Source organism: Epinephelus moara, chromosome 18 (genome assembly GCF_006386435.1).
Source record: "Epinephelus moara isolate mb chromosome 18, YSFRI_EMoa_1.0, whole genome shotgun sequence".
Classification (NCBI taxonomy): Eukaryota; Metazoa; Chordata; class Actinopteri; order Perciformes; family Serranidae; genus Epinephelus; species Epinephelus moara.
The window spans coordinates 32,742,951-32,766,996 of record NC_065523.1 but is presented as its reverse complement, the minus strand read 5'-3'; the positions used below and the strand labels follow the sequence as shown (position 1 = coordinate 32,766,996).

Genomic DNA, 24,046 nt, shown 5'->3' with positions numbered 1-24,046 from the left:
AACTTTGTAAGATGTTGAAGTAGCGTAACGGTTACACGCAAGGTGAAGCAGAAGGACATGCTAACGTTAGCCTAGCATAGCTTAGTGTTAAGGCGCAGGTGAGTGCTCCGTCTGATAATGAATAAACTAACTGTTTAAGTTCCTACGCATCGATGTGCAGGCTGCTACACAAGATTTAGTAATTAAATATGTTCAAATAATCGTCGTTAATTGGCCTTTGCGTTAACGTGAACCCAGATTAACAGGATCAGGCTCAAAATAATGCAATATAAAAACTATAATAGCTAACCGTTTTTACGTTACCAAAGAATTTGTATGCTTCCGCGGGATTAAATAGATACTTGTGACTGTGTTTAAACTTTGTTTTAAAGCCTCTAATAAGCTTTAGATCTGTTTGTAATTGCGTCTGTATGACCACATTCATCTCCTGGGGCAGCCCTAATTTAACTTCGTCTTTATTGTATTTATTTTAATTAATGTGTATAGCTATTCTTATATTAAACATACAGCATTTAACAGTCTGTCATCATGTCAATCTGACTGCTTGTAATTGTTTCCAAACAGAACACAGTAGAGCTGCTTGCTCCATTTAAGGTTTTTTTTTTTTTAAAGCATATAGGCTTAAAGCTTTTATTATTTATGCTTGGAAGAACCTGGTTCACCAGGCTGGTTGAATGCATGTGCAGTCAGTGAAGCAAAATAGCTGGGAGCAACTCTTGCCTGACTGTGTATGTGTCCCAGCTCTGAAAAGCCTCGGAGGCATTGTAATGTATACGTGAATCTCTATAGGGTCTGGACTAAATGCTTACTATCCATGTAGCTGTTATGGTCGATGGAGAGGAGAGCGTGTGATATAGGGACATGTGTTTACTTTACATTGTCTGTTATTGTCATTATGAACTCCATGTTGTTCACCAGCTAGACCTGAAGGCATTTATTCATATTTTCTTTACTTGATTTCATTTTTTCTTTACGTACTGATTAAATAAATAAAATAAAATGTGCATGCTGTCTTACCTATATCACTCTCCCCTTTATCGTTTGATCTTCATTCATGTTTTCTCTCTTTTCCCCTCTGACAGGTAACAGGAGAAAGGTACTGCCGTGCCCAGCAGGAGGCACACCACGACTCAAACACATACCTGTGTTTGCTGGCGTCCACCAGGACACACTTGGCTCTGCACAACCTCTACCACGGCAAGGGAGAGCGCAGTCCAGAAGAAGTGGCCGGCCTGGTGGGGCTCAGGTTGCCCACTCAGCCTGGAGGTAAAGGCTGGGAGAAGTGAGGACATGGGAGGGTGCAACATTGGAAGAAAATCTCAAAAACTTTTCACAAACGACTTGTCTGTGGCTGATTTATCTGGTCTCATATAATCCACCACATGATAAGTAAACTCCAGAGGAATACTTGTTTGTCTGGCAGATGGAGGATTGTGCCATCATGGACAGCTTTGAGAGAACTCAACTTATTTCTGTTGTTTTGTTCTGTCAATGGTCAATATGAGGATAAGCTGATTTGAGAGTATGGGAAGCAACTGTGAAAATAAATGCCATAATTAAAAAGCTGTTGTTGAGCTGTAAATATACTATACCTGCAGCTTGTCCACACATGCTTTTGTTTGTGTTTCGGCATTTTTCCTAACTGTATAAAGGCAAAACCAACCATTAAATGGACTGTAAGTACATTTTCATTTTGCTTCATTTGTCCCATTAAAATATTAGTCACTGTCACACTTTGAGTTTTTGTTAAAAGCAGTTACACATTAGAGCTGCAACAATTAATCAATTAGTCGTCAACTGTTAAATAATCACCAACTAATTTGATAGGCAATTAGTCAGTTTCAAGATTTTTAAGAGTCAAAATTCTCTCATTCCAGCTTCTGCAGTGTGAATATTTTCTGGTTTCTTTACTTCTCTATGACGGCAAACTGAATATCTTTAAGTTGTGGACATAACAAGACATTTGAAGATGTCATCATGGGCATCTTGACTGCTTACCATTATCCATCTGGTGCCAGGCCGCTAGCACTGGTTGAATGTTTAGGAAGGTGTGCCTGGACGGAAAATGGTGACACAGACGTGCCATGGTAATTTCAAAATAAAGGCGTATATTCAAGATGATGATATGCAGCAGTGTTTTCACTTTGCATCATTAATATCAGATCATTAATCATTGAATTGATTCAGATCGATGTATCGTCGATTTGTCCGATTAGACTCGTCCACTGAGGCATATACTGCTTTTCTTACAGTTGTCCTCTACTCTTGTGCTTTTGTGTGAGTGTGCATTTCGGTGGACGACAAACAGGGTTACCATGGATCCTTAAAAAGCTTTTAAAAGGCAGTGAAATCATTCATCTAAAAATAAGGCCTTAATTGGTTTTAAAATGTCTTAGAGCAAAATTCAAAAATCTTTAAAATGCTTAAAGATGCTAAGTAGGATTATGAAACTTTTTCTGACGTTGCATTGTAAAATCCCAGAATAATTTGTAACAGCTATTTTTTTTATAAATATTTTTTAAATTGTCTCTTGTATGAAAGCTACAATAGGTAATTTTTATCAGAAAAATAACTCATATTTGCTTAAATTGTCATTCTATCCTGTCAGTAGTACGCAAGACAGACCGTCTGTGAAAATAATCTGGTTCCCATGGCTACTCCTAGTTCTCCTAATGGCTTTTGAACGAATCTCCTGCACCTCAACAAAAGATAGATCAATAAATAAAGCCAGGCGGAGTCTCTAACCCAGTCCCAAGTAGTGATTACACTGCGTCAGAGACTCCTCCTGGCTCTGAGTGGTTGTTTTCTTTCAGTTGCAGTGGATTGGAGAACGACAAGGACGCAGAGGAGCCTGGTGTTTTTCATGGATTATCTGTGTTGTGTACTACCATCAGGATGTAGTGATAGTTTCAGCACATATGACTTAAAGGTAATTTTTACAGAAGTTACCTACTGCAGCTTTAATGTCACACAGATCTGGATAGTGAAACCAAACACACTCGGATTTTGTTTCCGGCTGAGATTTGTCAGAGCAGAGGATCCGCTGTCTGCTGGTCAGCTGTTACTGTACTGTGGACGACGTGGAAAAGTACAAATTCAACGAAAATTGGCTGTTTAACAAAGATTTTGGCAGGCTGCAGGCTGGCAGACAACTGCTTTTAGACCAAGGGTGTCAAATTCAGTTTAGTTCACAGGCCACATACAGTCTGATTCGATCACAGGTGGGCCGGACCAGTAACCCTGACATCACCACACCGAACTAAAGTGAAAGAAAAGAACTATGTTCTGATTGGAGTGGAAAAGCCCCTGAAGCAGCATTTTACACAACGATAGCTACTCAGTGTTTAACTTGCTCCTGAAACCTGGCCCCTCTCAGCCTTCACAAGCGCATCACTTTTAGGTGTGCAAGGTGATCCAGTGGCCAGATTAGACCCTGTGGCAGGCTGGCTGTGGCCCCCAGGCTGTATGTTTGACACCACTGCTCTAGGCAGTGTGTACAAGGCTTGGTGTACGTCATGCAAAAAGCTTTTCAAACTCAGCACAATGGGAATTGAGGCAGTAGATTCCAACATTGCCAAGTCATGTTTTATGTTACAACAAATATTACAACTCTAAATAATTGATGTCGGTTAATGTTTTTTCTCGTGGCAGCAACTCAATGCATTGACGCATGTAGACATGGTGAAGACGACCTGCTGAAGTTCAAACTGAGCATCAGAATGAGGAAGAAAGGTGATTTAAGTTACTTGGATGTGGCATGGTTGTTGGTGCCAGACAATAGAAGATTGGAAAAACGTTGCCTGGTCTGATGAGTCTGGATTTCTGCTGCCACATTCAGATGGTAGGGTCAGAATTTGGTGTAAACAACATGAAAGCATGGATCCATCCTGCCTTGTATCAACGGTTCAGGCTGCTGCTGGTGGTGTAATGGTGTGGGGGAGATTTTCTTAGTACCAACTGAGCATGGTTTAAACACCACAGCCTACCTGAGTATTGTTGCTGACCGTGTCCATCCCTTTATGACCACAGTGTACCCATCTTCTGATGGCTACTTCCAGCAGGGTAACGCACCATGTCACAAAGCTCACATCATCTCAAACATGACAGTGAGTTCACTGTACTCCAATGGCCTCCACAGTCACCAGATCTCAGTCCAATAGAGCACCTTTGGGATGTGGTGGAACGGGAGATTCTCATCATGGATGTGCAGCCGACAAATCTGCAGCAACTGTGTGATGTCATCATGTCAATATGGACCAAAATCTCTGAGGAATGTTTACAAATATATATATAATGAAATGCATATCAAGTCAACTACAGTACCTCATCTTTTCTGGCCCTGTGATATCCATCCCACTTTTTTTTTTTTCATTAAATCTGCCCTTCCTGTTTCCTCTTACTCCCCAGTGGTGACTAACATTGCCTTCAGTGTGAATCTAAATAGACTAACCCTAAAGCAAAGCAACGCACAGTGACACAGGGAGTAAGACGTGCACCCATGCGCTGCCCCAAACTAACACACACACACACACACACGCGCGTGCTGAGCCCTGGAAAGAAACTCCAATGCATCCTGACAAATCAACAGCTTGTGTCAAAAATTATATTGCACCAAAAGCAGGATGTAAATGTGCTTCTCCACTCCCCGCTGTTTTACGCATCCCGGAGCAGACAGCCATGACAAACGGAATGAGAGAGAAACCCTAACAAAAGCTGAGTGGCACTGAAGGTTACTCTATTTTTGGGGAGGGGGGATTTGGAAGAGGTGACTCCCTAGAGATGCTGCATCTCATACCAGGGAGTTAGTTATGCATGTATGTGTAATGTCAGCACAACCTGAACTCATCTGGGGGGTGATTAAGTCAGGGGAAATTAGCCCCTGTGCTGCCAGCTTGATGCCCCACTTTAAGTGAATTTAAATGCCTGTGAGTGAAAGGTGGTGACATAAGTGAGCGTCAAGCTGGTAAAAGGAGAAACTAAGAGCGGAGGAGGGCGGAGACACCCCAGCCGTCACGGTGGAGGCTGATTTGTTCATTCCTAGGTTCGGCAAAGGGCGAGGAGTCAGCATCTCCCAACTTCTGTCTCCGAGAGGGAAACAAGCATCTGTTGAGAGGTCTGTGCTCACTGGAACAAGGCGCGCACTCTCTGCGCTTTGGAGCATCTGGGTACTGTTAGCTCTTATTTATCAAGGTGTTTGTTTTTTTAAGGAGTCGGACGGGCACATAAGGGTCAGTCGAGAAAGAAAGTTATCACGCACGAGGACGAAAAGGGAAGGACACAGGAAACCAAAAAGGAGCGGAGAGAGGAGAGGTGACCCGGCCGAAGACGCGACATGTTTGGCATGATCAAGAATTCGCTCTTCGGAAACACCGAGGAGACGGAATATAAATTGCTCAGCAGCGAGACGAAGGTAAGCAGCGCGCGCGGGCACCTGTCAGATGTCAGACACAACGTCATCATCACTGATATCTGTAAAGCTTCTGCAAATTCTGCCCTGCGCGCTTCTCTGTGTGGCTACATGCGCGCAGTAATCCTGAGGTGCGAGGTTTCTCCTGTTTGCATGAATATTTCATCCAGCACTTAACCCTAACTAGGCTATATTATTGTAATTGTTTTTTAAAAATGATCCTGGACTTTGCAGAGTGCATCACAGCCCCTGTAACCTTGACTGACAGCCTGGCAGTTAATTGCTTGTGACCTATAAGGATGCCCGCTGAGCCGCAGTGTGGGGCAAAGGGGCACAGCAGCCAGGGGTCCTCTGCCAATCAGCAAGACAGGGATGAATAAAGATGATGATGCTGGGTGTTTGTGTAACCTTAAAACAACAACACACTAGACTAAAATCAGGAAGGGTTTAAGGTGCTGTGGGCCACTGTATTTTCCATCATGACATTATGCATGTGTGTGCCACGTGAGTCCGAGCCAACTGACCCTGCCCTGGATGCAGAGCAGAGGTGTTTGTGGTTAACCCTTGAGCTAGGATATGGACCTGGTGTGTACACTGATACACTGACCATTGAAAACTGACGTCAGAGAGAAGGAAGGGCATGCCCTTTACATGTCAGCACCCCCACCCCCACCCCTACCCCCACCATCCAGTGTATGTTTACGTACATATTGTGTTTGCCTATATTTAATGTATGCACACATTGGATGGATTCCAGCAAACTCAGTGATGTGTGTTATTAAAACCGAGGCAATGCCCAACAGCCATTTCGAGGTTCTTCTCTCCGCTGACCCACCGTGCACTACTGTAAATGTGCAGTTAGGCATGTAACGTCACGGTCGGCATGGGTTTTGCAATCTGCATTGTGTGTGTTTATCTCTGAATAGCTTGTTAACTTTTGACAGGGACACAAAAGGCACACACGCTGAGACAAAGAGGACTTCCAGCCCAAATGACCAGACAGGCAGGGAGCCACATGACCTAAACTGACACATTTACCCGCACACACACAAACTGGAAGGCAGATCTGTTCTGACATTGCATACTAACATCTATTGTCTGGAGCTAGAATTCAGAAAAGTCAGTTTAAGCCAGCAGTAAAATAACTGCGTGCAAATACTCACATTTGAACTTGAAAAGAATGAATGTTACTGCGCAGCTCTGTGAGTAAATTTCAACATTTTATTGCTGAAAATTTGACAGTGGATCAAATGCAGGATGATGTCAAAGGCCACCACAGTCTCCACACTTCCTCTAAGCATCATTAAACAGGCTTGAATTGCCAGAGCTCAAAGCTCATCAAATCTCTGGACCTGACTGACTCGTTTAAACAGCAGGTATTGAAATCAGAGCTTGTCATCTGATCGGTGGAGCACCCACCTGACTCTGACACCCAACACTCTTAATTAAAACTGACACAGAATACAGAGGAGTTGGCAGGTCATACACACGTACCTATGCGCACACATTCACACCGGAATAACAGCAACATATAGGTGGAGCTCAGCTCCAAGTTTGCTAATGAATGTAAAAGATTATTTTAACCCAAGTGAAATGACACGGCAATTTAACACTCACAGTGTTGATAATCGTTTGTGCTCGCTCCTCAGGCACGAAGTAATTATCACTGTAGCCTATAAGCTGGCAGAAGACAGCAGCTAAACACACACAACCTCAGACACGTTAATTGTACTGCTTAACTGAACTCAGGCTCTGCTTTCTCGCTATGCCATCCTGTACACAATGTTAATGGTGGTCCTGCTGACAAGTCATACAGAGAGGAGCCCGTGTAATTACCATGCAGGAGCCTGGGTACCTGTCACAAGTACGAGCTGCGTGATAACATGGTGTTATCTTGTATGTGCTGAGGGATGAATGCAGAAGTGTTGTTAAATCACAAGACCACTTTCCCTCTGTGAGTCAGTGAAAATAAATCTGAGCAGATGTAACTGTAGCATTATTAAATCTGTAATATTAACAATAAAATATTAAGTTTGTATCTTTACTTTTTTGGGGGGGGGGTTTGAAGTTGATTTGCATTTGTCCAAAGACAATGGATTTTTTTTTTTACTGTAACAAGATGTATTTACGTAATCCCTGCCAATTTTTAGGTACACCCACATAACAAACTAGTATTTTGTTTTATCTATTCTTTTCCAATGTAATTGCAAAGTGGGGGGAGCCACTCGTTCAAGAATATTTTCCTTGTTGTAATTCCCCACTTTGAATTTTCCTTTTTTTTTTTTTTTTAGCTATTTTTGGGGCATTTTGCCTTCAATGGATAGGACAGCCAAGTGTGAAAGGGGGAGAGAGAGAGGGGATGACATGCAGCAAAGGGCCACAGGCTGGACTTGAACCCGGGCTACTGCGGCAACAGCCTTGTACATGGGGCGCGTGCTCTATCCACAAAGCCACTGACGGCCCTTGAATTTTACTTTTAATGACAAAACATTACTGAACACAGAATCAAATGAGACTCCTCGATAAATACACAATGCTACAGGGTGATGTTATGGAAGTTGCTTCTAAATGGTCCAAAATCACCAAATCTCCACCCCAAAAACTGTGATCGGGAACAATGAGTGAAGTGGGTCATGCTGGACCACATCAGCCCTCGCCCTTGAGTAAAGTTCAAGGGTGCTGGAAGTGACTGTAAAGAAACATTAAACGATGAAGCAGAGCGATAAAATCCTCCATATAACTAAAATAATCATCAGCCAACCAAACAATGCGCACACTTGCACACAGAATACAGTTAGCACTCACAAATGACGCTCACAAAGGCACACGTATACATACGCAGGATGATACAGTTGTAACACATCTCAGGTTATCAGCTAGTTTGTTCCAGAGAGCAGCACCACAGTGACTAAATGCACCTTCGCCTGATTTAGCTTTAATCCCAGATGCATTTAGGAGACACGTGCTTGAAGATCTGAGGGTTCTGGTTAGCAGGTTAGAAATATATTTAGGAGCCAAACCATTTAAGACCAAGCATTAATATTTTGAAATCAGTTCCGTACTGTACCGGCAGCCAGTGGAGTGTTTTTAGTATAGATGCAGTATGTTCTGTTTTCTTAGCATTCTGAATTAGCTGGAGCCTACCTATTGTCTTTTTGGGAAGTCCATCAAAAAGGTCATTGCAGTAATCCAATCTGCAGGAGATGAATGCATGGACCAATTTTTTGGGGTCAGATTGGGACAGGAAGCTCTAAAGATTGGAAATGTTTTTTAAATTGTAGAAAGCTGTTTTGGTAATTGCCCTGTAATGGATGTAATAAAAGATGCCAATAGACACTGGAGATGCAATCAAGTATCAAAATGTTCAGTTTGAGATAATTATCTTCTCAATTAGCTACACTTTCAGAAATAATTGCAAATGCTAGATCTGTATTAAAATTAAATTGCCTTCACTTGCAAATTTCTGTTTTACTTAGCAGTGCTAATAATCGAATGCAAAAGTTGCCTTAAGGGAATATTTCACCTGCAATTGCGAATCAATTACCCATGCTGTGTTACCTTATTCGTGACGAAAACTTTTTCTCACATGCATCCATGGAAAACAGCAAACTTAGTTACTTAGCGACTGATTGGGAACCAAGGTTAACAACAGCAAAACAATATCAAAACATCGTGCAGTATAATCCAAGCCTTATTTATCCAGTCATGTGTGCAGCACTTCCTAAACACATGCAGTTTCACTTAAACCTTAGTACTGGAGCATATTTCCAGTTCAGTTGTGATTGCTAGCAACACAAATATAGCAACTGGAAGACATTTAAATACACTATGATTGGACAACAGATAAAGGGTCAGAAATTGAAATGGAGACTAAAACATTTGTATGATATTTTGTGAAGTGAGTTTTCCATCAGAGAAGAGGGAACATACTTCGGGAGGCCACACAAGTGAGCATATGCAGTGGGAATGATGCCCATGCCCAGTGTATTTTCACTGTGTCTTTGTGCTGTTGGTGTCATTATGTTATCTGTAAAATATTGTAATAGGCCTGTCACGATAATGACTTTTGGTGGATGATTTATCGTCCCTGAAACAACTCATAAATTATGTTATTCTCATTTTAAGACCATTATATGCTGCTGATATAATGCTACCTTAAATGATTCATGGGGTTGGTGGATAACACTTAAAATAAATTAGTTTTTCAGCGTAAAAAAAGCTTTGTTTCATTAATGTGTTTTACTCAGTTGACAACCAAGTTAGAATATCTTATCTAAAAATAGTTTGACCACTAAATATTAACACAACTTTTGTATAAATGTGAAGTTAATTCAACTAATTAAGTTTTTAATGGTCAAAGCAAATCATGTCGGTCGTACTAAACTAATTGAGTTTGTCCAATTATAAAAGACTCGTAGAATTTACTCTATAGCGCCAGAGTTGGAATTACTTAAAAAGATGCATGCAAATTGTTACCCTATTTTTTTTAAGTTAATTTTTATTTTTTTAAGAATATTCAGACAGTAGAAACAACAACATAAAATAAAGCCACACAACCAAAACAATAACTAAAATGGACTCTTGGGCTCTGTCAACAAAAAAACACATTTGGCACAGGGGTATAGGCAGTCATTTCGTAACAGGCAACATACTGCCGAACACTGATGTTAATTCTGGCTCAAATGTTGGTGAGCAAATTTCACATGTAAACACAAAGGCAAAACGATACAGGGGCATGACCTCAATAATTTCTGCTGACCTCGATAAGTCAATACCGTGATTATCATGACCGGCCCAGTTGTATATTTTGCAGCAGCTTCTTGCAGATAGACAGTGAACACTGCAAGGAGAACAAATCACATTGACATTAAAGTCCAATGCTCAAAACATCACACAACAAACACAGGGCTAAAGGCTACACACAGTATAATCACATTAGCAGAACGAGCGGCTGTATTCAAATCTACAGTGGCCAGATTCCTTCAAAACCTATTAAAGTTATTGCTCAGCAGCATAGCTGAGTGGCCGTGCTCCACATTAGCCCCACTTAATCATATTTAATGCAAAACTGTTGCATCATATTGACGCTGTGTGTCTGGGGGTGGGGGCCGAGCGCCGTGTGTTTGCCTGTGTGCGGTTATGTAACAAGACATCTCTTGCCCATTATTCTCTGTAGGCTGACTGAACCCTGCAGAGCAGAAGAAGAAACTAAATCAAATCAGTGTAAATACGTTTCATCTGCATCTCATTATTTGGCTGCCCACATTGGTTTCCCACACCCACATGTGCAGTCACACGCACACGAACGCACACACACACTGAGCCCTCCAAGTGTTAACCCCCCTCGCCAGTTCAAGGCTTTCGTCCTCGGGAGCAGATTGTCAACATCAGTGTGTCAGAGGTGAATCATCTCTGAGCTTAACCTCTCCCATACAGCAACCCCCAGGACTGGGTTTGTTTGTGTGGGTGTATATGCATTAAAGCAATTTCTGCATTTGTGTGCAGCTACAGTTGGCCTTCTGATGCCTAAACCGCCCCGGGATTTCTTTTTTCACCCCCAGGATGGAGTTAGCTTTGAGGTGCGGCGATATGATGGTGCCAAATATGCTGTTGTTTCCTCTGAGGGACGAACTTTTGACCAAGTGACTGGGGAGCTGGTGAGGAAGCTGCTCATGTACATCGGTGGGAGCAATGAACAAGGTAAGCCAATCTGAAAATTAACTTCCTGTTGGATCAGTTTGCTAAGATATGTTCACTAACAGTGCAGGACCTAGTCTGTTATTACGTGTTGATGTTTTTAAAGGGACAGTTCACCCCAAAATTAAAAACACATATTATACGGTGATATGGTTGGTGGGTGCAGTTCGGTCGAAAGAAAATAGTTCCTACATGGAACTGCTCACAACAAGGTCTGTGGATTATCTTGAGTAATTGGATAATGATTTTATATTTGGAAGGAGACACTGGTGTTTAGTTTTACAAATGCAATTTCTGGCGCTTTGAGCACCACAAGCTGAGTGCCATCTTATTTACTTTATTTATTTATTTATTTCATTTATTTAACAGGGACAGTGCACCGCTACTTAGCTGTACCAGAGGTAGCTATACGCTAATTTTAATCTGTAGTCCCCGGGCAGGAAACAGAATAATTTATCTGCTAAAAGACACTGTTATATAAAAAAACACAATTACAAAATAGACACATGACGTGACACAAAGGCTTTAGCAATAATGATAGCAAGACACCACATCATCGCAATAACAGCAACAACAATACAACTACAACATTAAGATATAACAAGATGTCATGATGTTAGATAAAGTGTTTTAGTTCATGTGTGACTGGTACATGATTGGGTTGATGTTAGTCATGATTTCATCTTTAAAGTTTATAAATATATTGGAGAGAAGACAGACATCTCTACGGCCAATATCTCCAACACTTGGCAACTCACACTAAAACAATCTACGCTGATTCATAGCATTACAGGTAAGAGGAAAAATATGTATTCTTTTGATGTGAACTGTCCCTTTAAATCACACACATAATAAAAGGATGAACCAAGAGTACTGATTTATGTTATGTAATAGAAAGATTTTTATAATCTGATGAAAGCCACAGAGAAAGAAAACACTGACTAATAATAAAAAGGTAGAGATCTTTTTTACATGACTCTTACTGGGTGAATAGCAAGTTCTGCAGTTTATTAAAGAATAAAAAATATTACAATCTCCTCTCAGTTTTATAAATTAGTTCATGGAATATGTGTTGTTATTTATGCTGAGTGAAAAATCATATTCCTAGTTTAGTTTTTGATGTTAATTTAAACAGTGGCCAGTCTTAGGAAGCCCCGAAGACAAGCGTGTTTATGACTTAGTAGCAGGAGAAATGAAGATTTTGCCAGGATAATCATTTTAGGGTCCATAAAAAGATGCAATTACAACAACAGCAAATGATCCTGACAAAAAAAAAGCCAAAAGTTCCTTTTCACAAATTCTTAAGTCGAGAGGAATTAATTTAGATCAGATCAATTTTTTTTAACTTGCCTTCCGTAGAGTATTTAGGCTGCGTGAACATTTTAAAAATCATACTCCTAGTTTAGTTTCTGACGTTAATTTAAACAGAGGTCAGTCTCAGGACGCCCTGAGGCTGAATTAATCAAAGACAAGATCAACATACATCATGTCTCCATTCTCATTTTGAATTAACAATCTATTATTACATGACTCAGCTTTATCGGAGGATGCATTTGAATAATAGTCAGACACTAATGTCCTTTGAGGTCATGTTTCCCCGCTTTAGGTCAGCAGACTAATCTAAAATCTAACCTCAGCCAACTAAAGGTGGAGTCTGAAAACTAGGCCCCAGTGCATCATCCATAGAGATGTAATTTACATGGTCTGTTTTTTGTTATTTGCATAATGATATTATGTCCTCTACACACACTCACACAAATCCTGACCTTTAGATTTGGGTAGTATGCTTCAGGGAAGATAGTGGAGTTTCTCTCCTCTATGTTTCTCCTCTTGTTAAACTAAATTTCTATCTCACACTTCATCCTCTAAGAGGAGGCCATGGGCACAGCAGCTCCCATCATCATCACAGTGTACCCACGCAACGACGGTGTTCTGTCTCGCCGCTTGGTGGTCGCCATCCGTATTCCCACCAACTACCAGCAAGAGCCCCCGACTCCCACCGACAGTGCCATCAGGATTGAGGAGCGGCCCGGCATGACTGTATACACTCTGTATGTGTCATTTAAAGTGTTTTCCTGTCCTTCTTGAAGTCAGTAGTGCTTGTTCCATTCTCTAATATCTCATTCCTTTTTCTCATTACATTTGTGCAATACTGTTGGACACATTTTTTACTTACTTTAACACACAATCCTCATTTACATGCATGTATATAGTGCTATATTTTATGTTATTTATGTAATTTCATCTTATTCTACATATCATCTTATCTTAGATCTTATTGTGGTTTTACTGTCAGGCTGACCTGTTTTGTCGTCCAACACATTTAATTGCACCATTAACCTCATGTTAACCTACATATGACTAAAATGTAAAACTGAATTGTGGTATGTTAAAGTCTTTCCATGATTTTCCCACTGTCATTATTTCGTCCGAATTTTAAAACCAATTACATCCAGCTTGTAGCACAGTTACCCCACCTGACCCAGTAGCTATTTCATTTTTGGGGGCCTTAGTTGCAGAGGGAGTCAGCGATTCTGGAGAAAGATTGTTGATATTTGAGCTAAACACCCAAACAAATACACCAGATTTACCTGAAAAGTCCAGCAACCTATACGACCACATAAGTTGTATTTTCTTACATGTAAATACAACCCACAGGAGCGTTTCCTAAATTTGTGCACCTACCAGTGGATGGCAGAACAGCTCATATGACTTAACAGTTGCAGTTATAAATATGTGGTTAACATTATGAAATAATCACAGTTGCATTAAAACTCTATGGTTCATACTCGTACCATTTGCAGCCTCGCAGCCTCAGCAAAGAAGCCCAGACAGCCCTCTCCCCAGCCACTTCCGTCAGCTTTTCCGAGGGAACCCCGAGGCATTCCCAGGCCAGCCGGGCGATGTAATCCCTCCAGCGTGTCCTGGGGCGGCCCCGAGGTCTTCTCCCGGTTGGACATGCCCGAAACACCTGCAATATGTGACAAAATTAAAGGACACCACTCCCTACTTGTCTTTTATTTGGCACCACAGCTGCATGAAAGGGGCGGAGCTGTCCTCCACATTCTGTGTGCGGTCCACATCCTCCTCCTCTTCACCATCATCCACCTGAATATTACTATCTGACCTGTTGAAAGTGAGCTGTCTGAGTTATGAAATGATTCTGTTCGCCCCGTTGCTCTGTCTTGTTGTGGCTGTGTCCTGCCGCCACATGTTCCTCAATGATTCTTGGTCAAACATCTCTAAAGGCTCTGACGGATGCGAAGATCACAGAAAATCAAACCTGTTCTGAGATTTCGAGTTTCAGACAACGTGAAGTCGTATTTATTTTTAGACGTGTGACAATTTCCGACGAAAAAAAATGGACTAAGTGTGCAAAGGCCTCTCATTGCCTTTCTCTTAACACATCCATGGCTTTTCCCCTGCCCTGTGCACAAGCACGAACGCCCCCTGTTGCTGATTGACTGGAAAAGCATGTGCGGCACGTTTTAGTTATGCACTTAGTTTGTTTCCCATTTAGAGAGCCAGAGCTTTCAGTGAATATCCGATCTTATTTGCAGTGCACACACAGCACAGACAGCTAGTGGACTTTAATTTGAAAAAAGTGTATTGGATTAGAGTCACTGACTTTTTTCTTTCTCCTGCAGAGTGTTTGTGGTAGACCAGGTCCTAAGGCAGGTGTTCTTGACCTCACGTTTGCATTAAATACACATGTGCACGTGTGTCTTTTGGGGTCCCTGTACCACCTCAGTGAGACGGCACATCCTTTAAAAAGTCCCATAAATCCCCCAATCAAGCTAACTTAAACTATCCACCTAATTAAACCTTTCCTCATCTCTGTTTTTATTTGTTCGCAGGCAGTTTGGAGGCTTCGCGGGTGAGAGTGAGTACCGAGCAGAGGCCTTGCGTTTGACCCGCACCCTGGGTGAGACGGCCCCCTTCCAGCGCAAGCAGTACTTCTGCTGTAGCTACGACCCGCCACTGAAGCCTTACGGACGCCGCAACGAGGTGTGGTTTCTACAGGAAGAGCCGTAGAAGCCATTCTATCCGATCTGAGTCAAATCTCATGCTGAATCCTTTATTCAACCTTAAATACCCTTTCACTGCCGACAATCCTGTAGCTCTAACAGTATTCAGTTGGTAAGAGCAATATGGTGACTTAATAGACCTTCGAACCTAAATGGACAGATAGAGATTACCCATGTTGCCTTTACCCATCTGATCACCTGCTTTCTCTATCACGTTTCCTTTATTCTTTTATTTCTCTAAAAGAAACAACTCTGAAACAATGCGTGATGAGACTGATTCAAGGCTTCTAGACAAATGTAGTGTTAAGAAGTGAACCTTTTTCTCCCATGTAATATGTTTTATACAAAATTTTGATTCAATTTTCAGCTGTTAAAGGCAAGGGAAAATAGATCTTAAAAAACTACCTTTAGATAAACTTGTACGCTACTGCCTCTGTCTTACAGGTTTGAAACAGAAAGCTATCTAACTCAGTGAATAATCTAACTGAATTGATTTTTTTCACCCCTTTTAGAATTAAATGTTTGTCCTAAAGGGTCGATCAAACCCATGTAGAGCTCTCTTCTCCCTAAAGAACACACTGTAGGGCTTTGCACATCTTTTATCTAGTTTACACTTTAGTGACGACTACAGAGAAATGTACAGAATTAACAGTAGATACATGGTAGATAAAAGCACACTTCCTTTTCCTGAGTCAGGAACTGGATAAAAACAGGAGTTGAGCCATAAAGTAGAATTAGTCTTTATGAATTAATGGCTGTACAGCTGAGTGGACATTAGCTATAGCTAGCTGTAGGTGTCATTATAAACTCTGTGGTTATGTGTCGATGCAGGAAGCCTTTGTGTGTAGTGAGTAGTTTGTGTTTTAGTGCATGACAATGCCATCTTTATTTATTCCGAGTCTTAAAAACTGTGTTATGCGATACTCCTGTACTTTGTGGTTTTCTGTGATGGGTGAATATTATGTTCAGGCTTAATAGTGTTTCATAATATAATAAATATGTTATTCAGTAAGAGTGTGGGTAATTCTAGTTGTTTTATTTCTTTATTTGTTGAACGCTGTCAGGGACAGAATCAGTCCAGGCAGTTAGGGAAAATACCAATCAGTTGCAACAGGGGCCCCAGTGCAATCACACTGCCTGCACTGTCTATATTTACGCCCCTGGTTCAAAGTGTCCTGTCAACAGTTTTACAGACATCTCTTTTACAGTGGTGGCTGATGGGAAAAATGTTTTTTGGGCTACAGCAGGGTATTTTTTGCTGCAATAACGCAAGTGGCCACTGGGGAAAATTAGCTGCAAGGCTAAGCAGCATTCCTGGGGACCTGATTGGGGTATGGCAACACTACTTCACACGCAAACCATGCGCACACTATAATACTAGAACTGATAGTATTAATATTGGCATTTAGTTAAGTGTATTTATGGTGGTTGGTGATGTGGCCCCACCAATATTCACCTAACTTGTATCTGAATTGACTTGAAATCTGAATTACTCTCTGTGGAGCTCTTAATTTGAAAATGTATTATAACCTATATTATATACCTATGTCCTTAATGGTGCAAAAGAAATAAAGCAATAAGAAGCAAGTCTAATATACTGAGCACAGTAGTCAACAATAAAATTACGCACTGTGGTAAATGGATTGTATATATATGAAGATTAATAGATTAAATGTTAAGAACACAAGTATACCAAATGCAGCAACAATTCAGTTTGTCAATTAAATATTTAACCCATTTTAACAGTTTAAAAATGAGGAATAAATAAATGTTACTTTTTAAGACATTTACTTTAAAATTTAAGATAAATGACAAAAATATCAAAATGCCAAATTCAATAAATGATATATTTATTAGATTTTAATGGACAGACAAATTTCAGCAAAAGGAATAAGAACTGCAAAAGAGATATTAATATACATACATTTGATTAATTCAAGCAAACTACCCCCCCCCCCCCAAAAAAAAAAAATTCTTTCGCCGCTTCAACTGTGAGCAAATAGTCCTTCAAACAGGTGTTAATTGATGAGCAATAAGAGGGGCCTGCGATTACACGGCCTGTTGGCGCCTCGCCCCACTCTAAATCAGGAATAAATGGTTTGCATTCAGAAGTTTCAACAGCAGGCAGAACACTGACGGGCCCTTAATATAGCGCCATGGCCCTGTAACCCCACACTAGTGTAATTACACAAAGAGTAGAGTTCTGGTTTCAGCTTGGCTTTGCATACATGAATACAATAGAAGCTAGGAGCAGAGCACGGGGTCACTCTGGTAACCCCAGCTCGTCACCTTTAACCTTGTTATGTCAGGTTGAAATATTGCACATACATAGACGTGTTATGTAAGAAATTTATCTGATCCCCTTTTTCCAAATGATGCACTGCTCCTTTTCATAACAAAAACCTTTCTTATATATATTAAATCATGATGGAGAGCGTGAGATTTGGGTCATACAATGAATGGAATTACTTGTCACTGATGTAACGCAGGATCATGTTGGTCATGTGTTAGGGAAACTTCAACTTGCTATTGTTTCTAGTCATGGTATGACAATCAGTCACATACTGAATCACTAAACACTGTGCAACCCAGTCTGGTTTTGTATATGGAAAACTACTGAACGCATAACGGTATAGGAAACACACACGGTACTTTCAATGATACTGCAAAAATACCTTTTATAATAGGAGATGCTATTGTTAATTACTACAGGAACTGCAATCAAGAATTGCTACAAAATGTTTTGGTAATAAATCTGTCTTACAAAATTACATTCCCCATACTTCCTCCTCCTTTCACCTCTTCACAAGGACAGTTTACGTGCCCTTACTTTACCTACGTGCTAGAGAATTAGAAATTAACCCAATCACTGAGAATGTTAATAATGATGAGTCTAGCTAGAGTTCAGTTTAAACAAAGTAAAATGTAAAACAGTATTTAAAAGATGTGATTCCAGTATTCAAAAACATCACTGATTCGTTGGTGAATTATCACTGACATCTTTAAACCCTCTGCTACTTGCATTTTCTTCTGTTTTCTACATTCGAGTACGTATCCATCAACGTCACTCCTTGCTTTAGAATTTATTTAAGATACAGAGGAAGAGAGGAGTGTAATTGAAGTGATGTTGCCTGAGCTTCAGTTACTTTTCTTGTCAGGAGAGTTGGGATAAGGTGCATATGGTGGAGGCCGCTCCTGCGTGGGAATCAAGAAAAAAAAAAAGTGTCATTAGAGATGTCACTTTCACACAACTTTAACTAAGGAGAAGACAAGCAAAGCAGCTTACCATGGGCATGTAGACATTGTGTGGATTGCTGGGATTGTAATACGCGCTGCCTGCTGCTTCAGCCGCCTTGGAGTTACCTGTGCATAAAATGAGATATGACAAAGACATGGAGATAAAGACACACAGTGACGACCGCTGAACATATTTAGGAACAGACGCTAAAGCTCCAGCCCACTGTAAGGAGAACTGATGCGAAGAGTATTAGTCATGTGAGGCACAACAACTGACAGCTTCAGGAATCCTTGAGACAAAATCTACCGGCACACCCTGGGGATGCACAGAGGCAAACGTCCTACTCAGGCTCGTCCTAAAATAGAGATATGCCAAAGTGACATTTCAGCACAGTGTACCAAGCTCAACCCCATATGCAGGGTGAGACTGTTTTCACTGAATCCACAAGGTGCAAGGGAGAGAGTATGGGGAGGGAGACGGGAGATTGTTTATCCTTTGTAATTTTGACGTGTAGCCGATGAGACATCAGCACCCCTTTTTGGGTGGCGTGCTTGGAAGTGATTCACTTTGAGGCAGACGGATCAGATCTGACGGGTGCAGTGACACAGACATACAGAGAGGAAAAAATAAAGAGAGGGAGAGAAACAGACCTGGAGGTGGTGGTGCTGCTGCTGCCCAGTTCTGGGGGGGTGCAGCCCAATTTGGGGGTGGCCCAGGATAGGGAGGAGGCGGGGCCATGTAGTCAAAACCAGATGGGTACATTCCTGGAACACAGAAGACAACAGACGAGAGAGACAGAGAGAGAGATGGAGTTTCAAGGTCAAATGAGGTTACAGTCTGTGTGGGCAATTAGTTACACAGCAGACAAAAAAACCAAGACAAACGAGGAAAAAAACTAAACGCGAACAGGAAGGGAGAGAAATGGCAGCATTATTTGTGCCTCAAGGGGTTTTTTCCTTACACGCATTAGGACATTTGAGGTAAAACGTGTATACAAGATATAAAAATGTGTGTGTGCTCTGCATACACAGGCAGGCTAAAAACTATCTTGTTATTACTCCTACCCCTGTATGGTCTGTAGTTTAAATATTTAACATACTAGTGTTAAAATTGTAGCATCTCGCACATATTTTATCTTTATACTTTTACATACTTCACACCTATACTTTAATTCCCTATGCTTTGCATCAGAGCAACTGTAACAAACCCCAATTTCCTGCCAGGGATCAATAAAGTATTTCTGATTCTGATATAACAAATGACTGAGTCCTGTACCTGCAGGAGCTGTTGGATTTGGGTAGCCCATGTTAGCAGCAGCAGGAGGAGGAGGGCCCTGGTAGAATCCATTCTGCTGGGGAGGGGGTGCGTAAGGATAGCCTTGAGGAGCAGGTGGAGCTGGGCCGTAGCCGTTCATCATTCCAGGTGAAGGGTAGCCGTATGATGCAGCACCGTTCTGTGCCGGAGCAGCGCGAGAAGCTGGAACACAGCAGGAGGAAAGGGTCTCTCACAATGAATACACCGGACTTTCCAGAGGTTAAATGTGTGTTTACTCACTGTATTGCCGCAATTGTCTCTCTTACATACAGTAAGTATATCTATAGTACTTGGGTTGCTCTTTAAAAGACTCTTTTGGGGCAGACCTTCAGTTCATTTATTGATTGATATTTAAAATCTTAACTGTAAATAAATTGATATTTATTTACAGTTAAGATTTTGACCACCTTGAAACAGGTTTTTATTACCTTTCTCAACCCATATTAAAGGGGAACGCTGGTATTTTTCAACCTGGATCCTATTTTACCATGTTTTTGTGTCTAAATAATTTGTGGGAACAACAGTTTTTGAAATTGATCCAGTAAAAAAAAGAAAGTTCAGCTGGCTTAAGCAATAGAGGCTGCAGTGTAACCACTCAGGGCAGGTGCGCCCTGTCAATTTATGTCAACTGTAAGTGCTTGTTTTTGCCACTGACAGGCTCATATTATTATGTTAAGTGTCTTACAACATTACGGAAAAGACACTACAGAGGATTAAACATTTTTCTGTACTTTTTCACTTCTTCTGGTCTGTTCTGTGTTCAAGTTACGCTAACAGGAAGTCTCATTCTGAAATCTCACAAGAGCTGACTTGTTACAGGTTGAAAAATACCAGAGTTCCCCTTTCAGGAGTGTTTGATGAATATTTAACATTGTAAAACACAGTGAAAAAAAAAAATAGCATACATACCGTTTGTGGCCAGTTTGAAGAGATGCTGCCCCACCTCAATGGCTCCTCCGCTGGGGAATGACATCTTGAAATGGGCCTGGCCCTCCCAGCCGCCTGATGAGAGAGTCAGCTATATTTAGAACAAATACAGAGAGCTACACTTGTGTTTTATTGTGCAGTCCCTATATTTTATTTTATTATCTATTGTATTTTACAATATGAATATGACAATTTATAGAACCACACCTTAGAGGTTAAGAGTAAAAACAAAAGGCCACCTACCACCAGGCTCAGCTGACACTGTCCCTTTAATGTAGTTGGCTGCAAAGACAGGCTGCTCAATGCTGCAGCCTTTCATCAGATAATAGGGGAACATGGCTGAACCCAGGCCGTCCTTGGTATTACTGGACACAAACATCAGCTACGCCAGTGAATGAAAGAGACAAGAGTGTGGGGAGAGTTACAACAGGATGTATGAGTACAGTCAAGAAGACCGCAGCAGCAATATCATGTTAAATATATTTTATGTAACTTTGGTGGTACCCTGTATGGTGTGAGGTAAATGGTGCCCTTCTTGGTCCCCCGCAGGAGGTCTGTCTTGCAGCTGACATCGCTGAATGTCAACTCCACATTCTTACATTCTCTTAAAACGCTGGGAAAAGAAGAAGCAGGTGATGATAAAGTAACCTGTTAACATACAGCCACTACAAGATATCTACTGATTCAATTATGTCACAGAGTATTAATGTTAATCGACTGTGCTTGTATTGTGCTTTTCTAATCTTCCAACCACTCAAAGAGGTTTTTACACTCCATGCACACACACTAATGGGGCAGCCAGCGCAAGCAATTTGTGGTTTAGTATCTTGCCCAATGATACTTCGACATGCGGAATGGAGGAGCCGGGGATCGATCTGCTCCATTCAGCCAATCTACCAATTAGTGGGCGACCCACTCTATCTCTGATGCCACAGCCGCCCATGTGCACTACTGGACATTTACTAAAGTACTGTACTTAAGTATTATTTTGAGGTACTTGTACTTTAGTTGAGCATTTACATTTTCTACTACTTTATACTTTTACTCCACCACATATATTTCATAACTCTATATTTTACATAGTCATTTTACCAATACAAAATATACATCAGCAAGTGAATAATGATGTATAATGGCAGGTTAAACTACCCCGTGGTATATAAGGTTATAAAAATGAGCTCCACTTTTACCAGCTACAACATTAAAGTGATAAATACATTAATGCACCAATGATCATAATCCAACAACATAGATATATTATTCTGGAATGAGCCATTCTGCATAACAACAAGCACATTTACTTTTGATTACTTAAGTAAATTTTGATGTCAATACTTTTAGTTTTTGGAACAAGTTACATGAGTGATTTCAATTAGACAGGTCGTTCCATCATTTCAAGTGTATGCTAGATGATATGGTTGTTTTACAGTGTTCCTGCTCTGGTTAACTGACATTAATCAAATGTTTATTTCTCTGCATTTTGCCGTTTTTATTCTTGTTTTGTATCCATTATTTAGGGTAGACTTTATTCTTGCTATTTACCTTTTCCTGGTTCTCAGGACATTGCTGTACAAGAGCGTAATGCTCAGTCGATTATCCCTGAATAAACAATTGTTTAATGGTGACTAAGATAATGATGCACTTTCACTCAAGTAAATTTTAGATGCAGGACATTTACTTGTTACAGAGTATGTCTACACTGAGGTACTAACCCATTTTACATAATATCAAATATGTCAACATTGACACGAAAGCCACCGCTACTTCCTGTTTTGATTGTTGGCTAACGTTACAGGTTAGCCATTTTGCTTAAACCAAATGTCAAGATATGGGAAAGCTAAAAAAAAGTCGGCCATTAATAATATTATATAACCAACGTTTAAACAACACTACAATGTTTTAATTCCCCCAATATGAAGTCCACAGCTAACGAAACGTCAACAGTAGCGCAGATGTGCTTTTGCTAGCTATGCTAATGGTAGCCAGGCCAGCCAGCGGGAGGCTAGCGGTTTGTTAGCACTATGTTGACTACGCACTGGAAACTAGAAAGTAAACAAGCCTTAAAACAGAGGCGACAGCCGGCTGGTAAATAAAACAATCGTCAGGGGAGTATTATAATACACATACCTTTCTCCGTTGTTAACCAAAACGCCACCATTTTGCGAGTGATTCCGATTCAAAGCCATGTTTGGGAGAAGTCTTCTGCTCTCCTGCTTCCCGTACTGGAGTCTGACCGTCAGCCCGACGGGGATGCCCCAGAAACGTCACCGGCGTTACGTCACGTCAACTCGTGATTTGGATTACCGTGAGACAGTCAACATTATTAGCATACAAACAGCTGAGTCCTGCACATTTAAATCTCTGTTTGACATCTGATAGGATGTAAATAACTACAGGTTTGATCCAATAAAAGTTTTGTGAGTTCTCTGTGTCCTATTCATTAGCCTATGTTCTGGAATGTGTGTCCAGGTACAGGCAGCCAATCCTCATGTGATTGAAACCAACTCAGTTACAATTAAAATGAAATAACATAATTTTGATATAAAGTAAATGAAAGCCTGTCCAAAAGGAATTTAACTGATGGCTTTCAGGCAGCTATTTCTAACAGGTTCCAGGCAGTCACTTGAAGAATTAAGGGACTGTTCTCTACTTGTCAGAGGACAGGGGTGGCTGTGTGCGACATAATTTTTTTAATCCTTCTGGAAGCTACAAATATTTTTTCTTGAGCTTCCCTGAGTGGGTTTGTAGCATTACCACACTGGCGTACGCATGCGGTGCACCAAGTAGGTGGAACCTGTACACTATTTGACAGTATCGTCAAAGACGGTGGATAAACCATCCCGAGTCCATTGACTTCAGTGGGAGAATTGAACGTGATTACAGATTTTGGCCGATTCTTTCGCCCCGTAGTCATGGAAGCAAATATTGGACCCATTTATCACAAGCCACATATCTTCAGAACATTCTGACACCAAAATGGCAAATTTCAGACGGACAAATCAGGAGAAAATTTACTTTGTTCAAGACCTGTCTCTGTCTCAACAACACACTCTCGCGAGATCTGGCAACAGATATCTCCTCTCTGGTGCTGAAATCAGTGCAGTTTCACCAAAGATACTGGATTAAAAAAATATTTTTTCCAGCGGATATCTTAGTTACAACATGATTGAGCTAGCAAAGCAGTTTTGTGTTGCTATGTGTGGTATTTATTCAGTTTTGGGAAATCACGATGTCTAGAAAGCATCAGTGGCTGCAGCTGACAGGGACAGCTAACAGCAGCAGCAAAGCTAACATCAGGACGTCATCTGTTAAAAGCCTCCCGTTGTCGGATACGACATGAAACTACTCCAGTTAGCTCAATCATATTGTAACTAAGACATCTGCTGGAAAAAATATTTTTTTCACAAACCATTTATTTATTTAGCTCACAGCCAG

At 40.9% G+C, this 24,046-nt stretch overlaps 3 protein-coding genes across 3 annotated transcripts in view; 2 read left to right on the top strand and 1 right to left on the bottom strand.

Annotated features, from left to right (window-relative positions):
- fmc1 (formation of mitochondrial complex V assembly factor 1 homolog) overlaps positions 1-2,121 on the top strand; it is a 5,173-nt gene extending 3,052 nt beyond the window's left edge. Inside the window, exon 2 of the mRNA XM_050070348.1 lies at positions 1,083-2,121. Coding sequence (XP_049926305.1) covers positions 1,083-1,286 — 204 coding nt within the window. The 3' untranslated portion in view covers positions 1,287-2,121. The remainder of the gene's footprint in view (positions 1-1,082) is intronic.
- A 2,894-nt stretch (positions 2,122-5,015) lies between these two features.
- On the top strand, positions 5,016-15,781 carry LOC126405944 (heme-binding protein 1-like). Its single transcript, XM_050069999.1, has 5 exons — positions 5,016-5,113; positions 5,208-5,410; positions 10,969-11,107; positions 12,975-13,155; positions 14,962-15,781. Exons 2-5 carry the CDS (start codon positions 5,333-5,335, stop codon positions 15,137-15,139), a joined length of 576 nt encoding a protein of 191 aa, XP_049925956.1. The 5' UTR covers positions 5,016-5,113; positions 5,208-5,332; the 3' UTR covers positions 15,140-15,781.
- A 1,184-nt stretch (positions 15,782-16,965) lies between these two features.
- On the bottom strand, positions 16,966-22,871 carry wbp2nl (WBP2 N-terminal like). The gene is made up of 8 exons (XM_050069994.1): positions 22,739-22,871; positions 21,116-21,224; positions 20,855-20,993; positions 20,594-20,686; positions 19,646-19,846; positions 19,021-19,134; positions 18,419-18,495; positions 16,966-18,327 (listed from the first exon to the last, which is right to left on the bottom strand). Exons 1-8 carry the CDS (start codon positions 22,795-22,797, stop codon positions 18,271-18,273), a joined length of 849 nt encoding a protein of 282 aa, XP_049925951.1. The 5' UTR covers positions 22,798-22,871; the 3' UTR covers positions 16,966-18,270.
- Between the last annotated feature and the right edge of the window lie 1,175 nt (positions 22,872-24,046).

Coding starts and splice junctions, on each gene's coding strand:
- LOC126405944 (XM_050069999.1), top strand. CDS start 5,333: ATGTTTGGCATGATCAAGAATTCGCTCTTCGGAAACACCGAGGAGACG. Junction 5,411..10,968: donor TGCTCAGCAGCGAGACGAAG/GTAAGCAGCGCG, acceptor TTTCACCCCCAG/GATGGAGTTAGCTTTGAGGT. Junction 13,156..14,961: donor GGCATGACTGTATACACTCT/GTATGTGTCATT, acceptor ATTTGTTCGCAG/GCAGTTTGGAGGCTTCGCGG.
- wbp2nl (XM_050069994.1), bottom strand. CDS start 22,797: ATGGCTTTGAATCGGAATCACTCGCAAAATGGTGGCGTTTTGGTTAAC. Junction 18,496..19,020: donor AGCAGCACCACCACCTCCAG/GTCTGTTTCTCT, acceptor TTTTATGCACAG/GTAACTCCAAGGCGGCTGAA. Junction 18,328..18,418: donor ACAATGTCTACATGCCCATG/GTAAGCTGCTTT, acceptor ATTCCCACGCAG/GAGCGGCCTCCACCATATGC.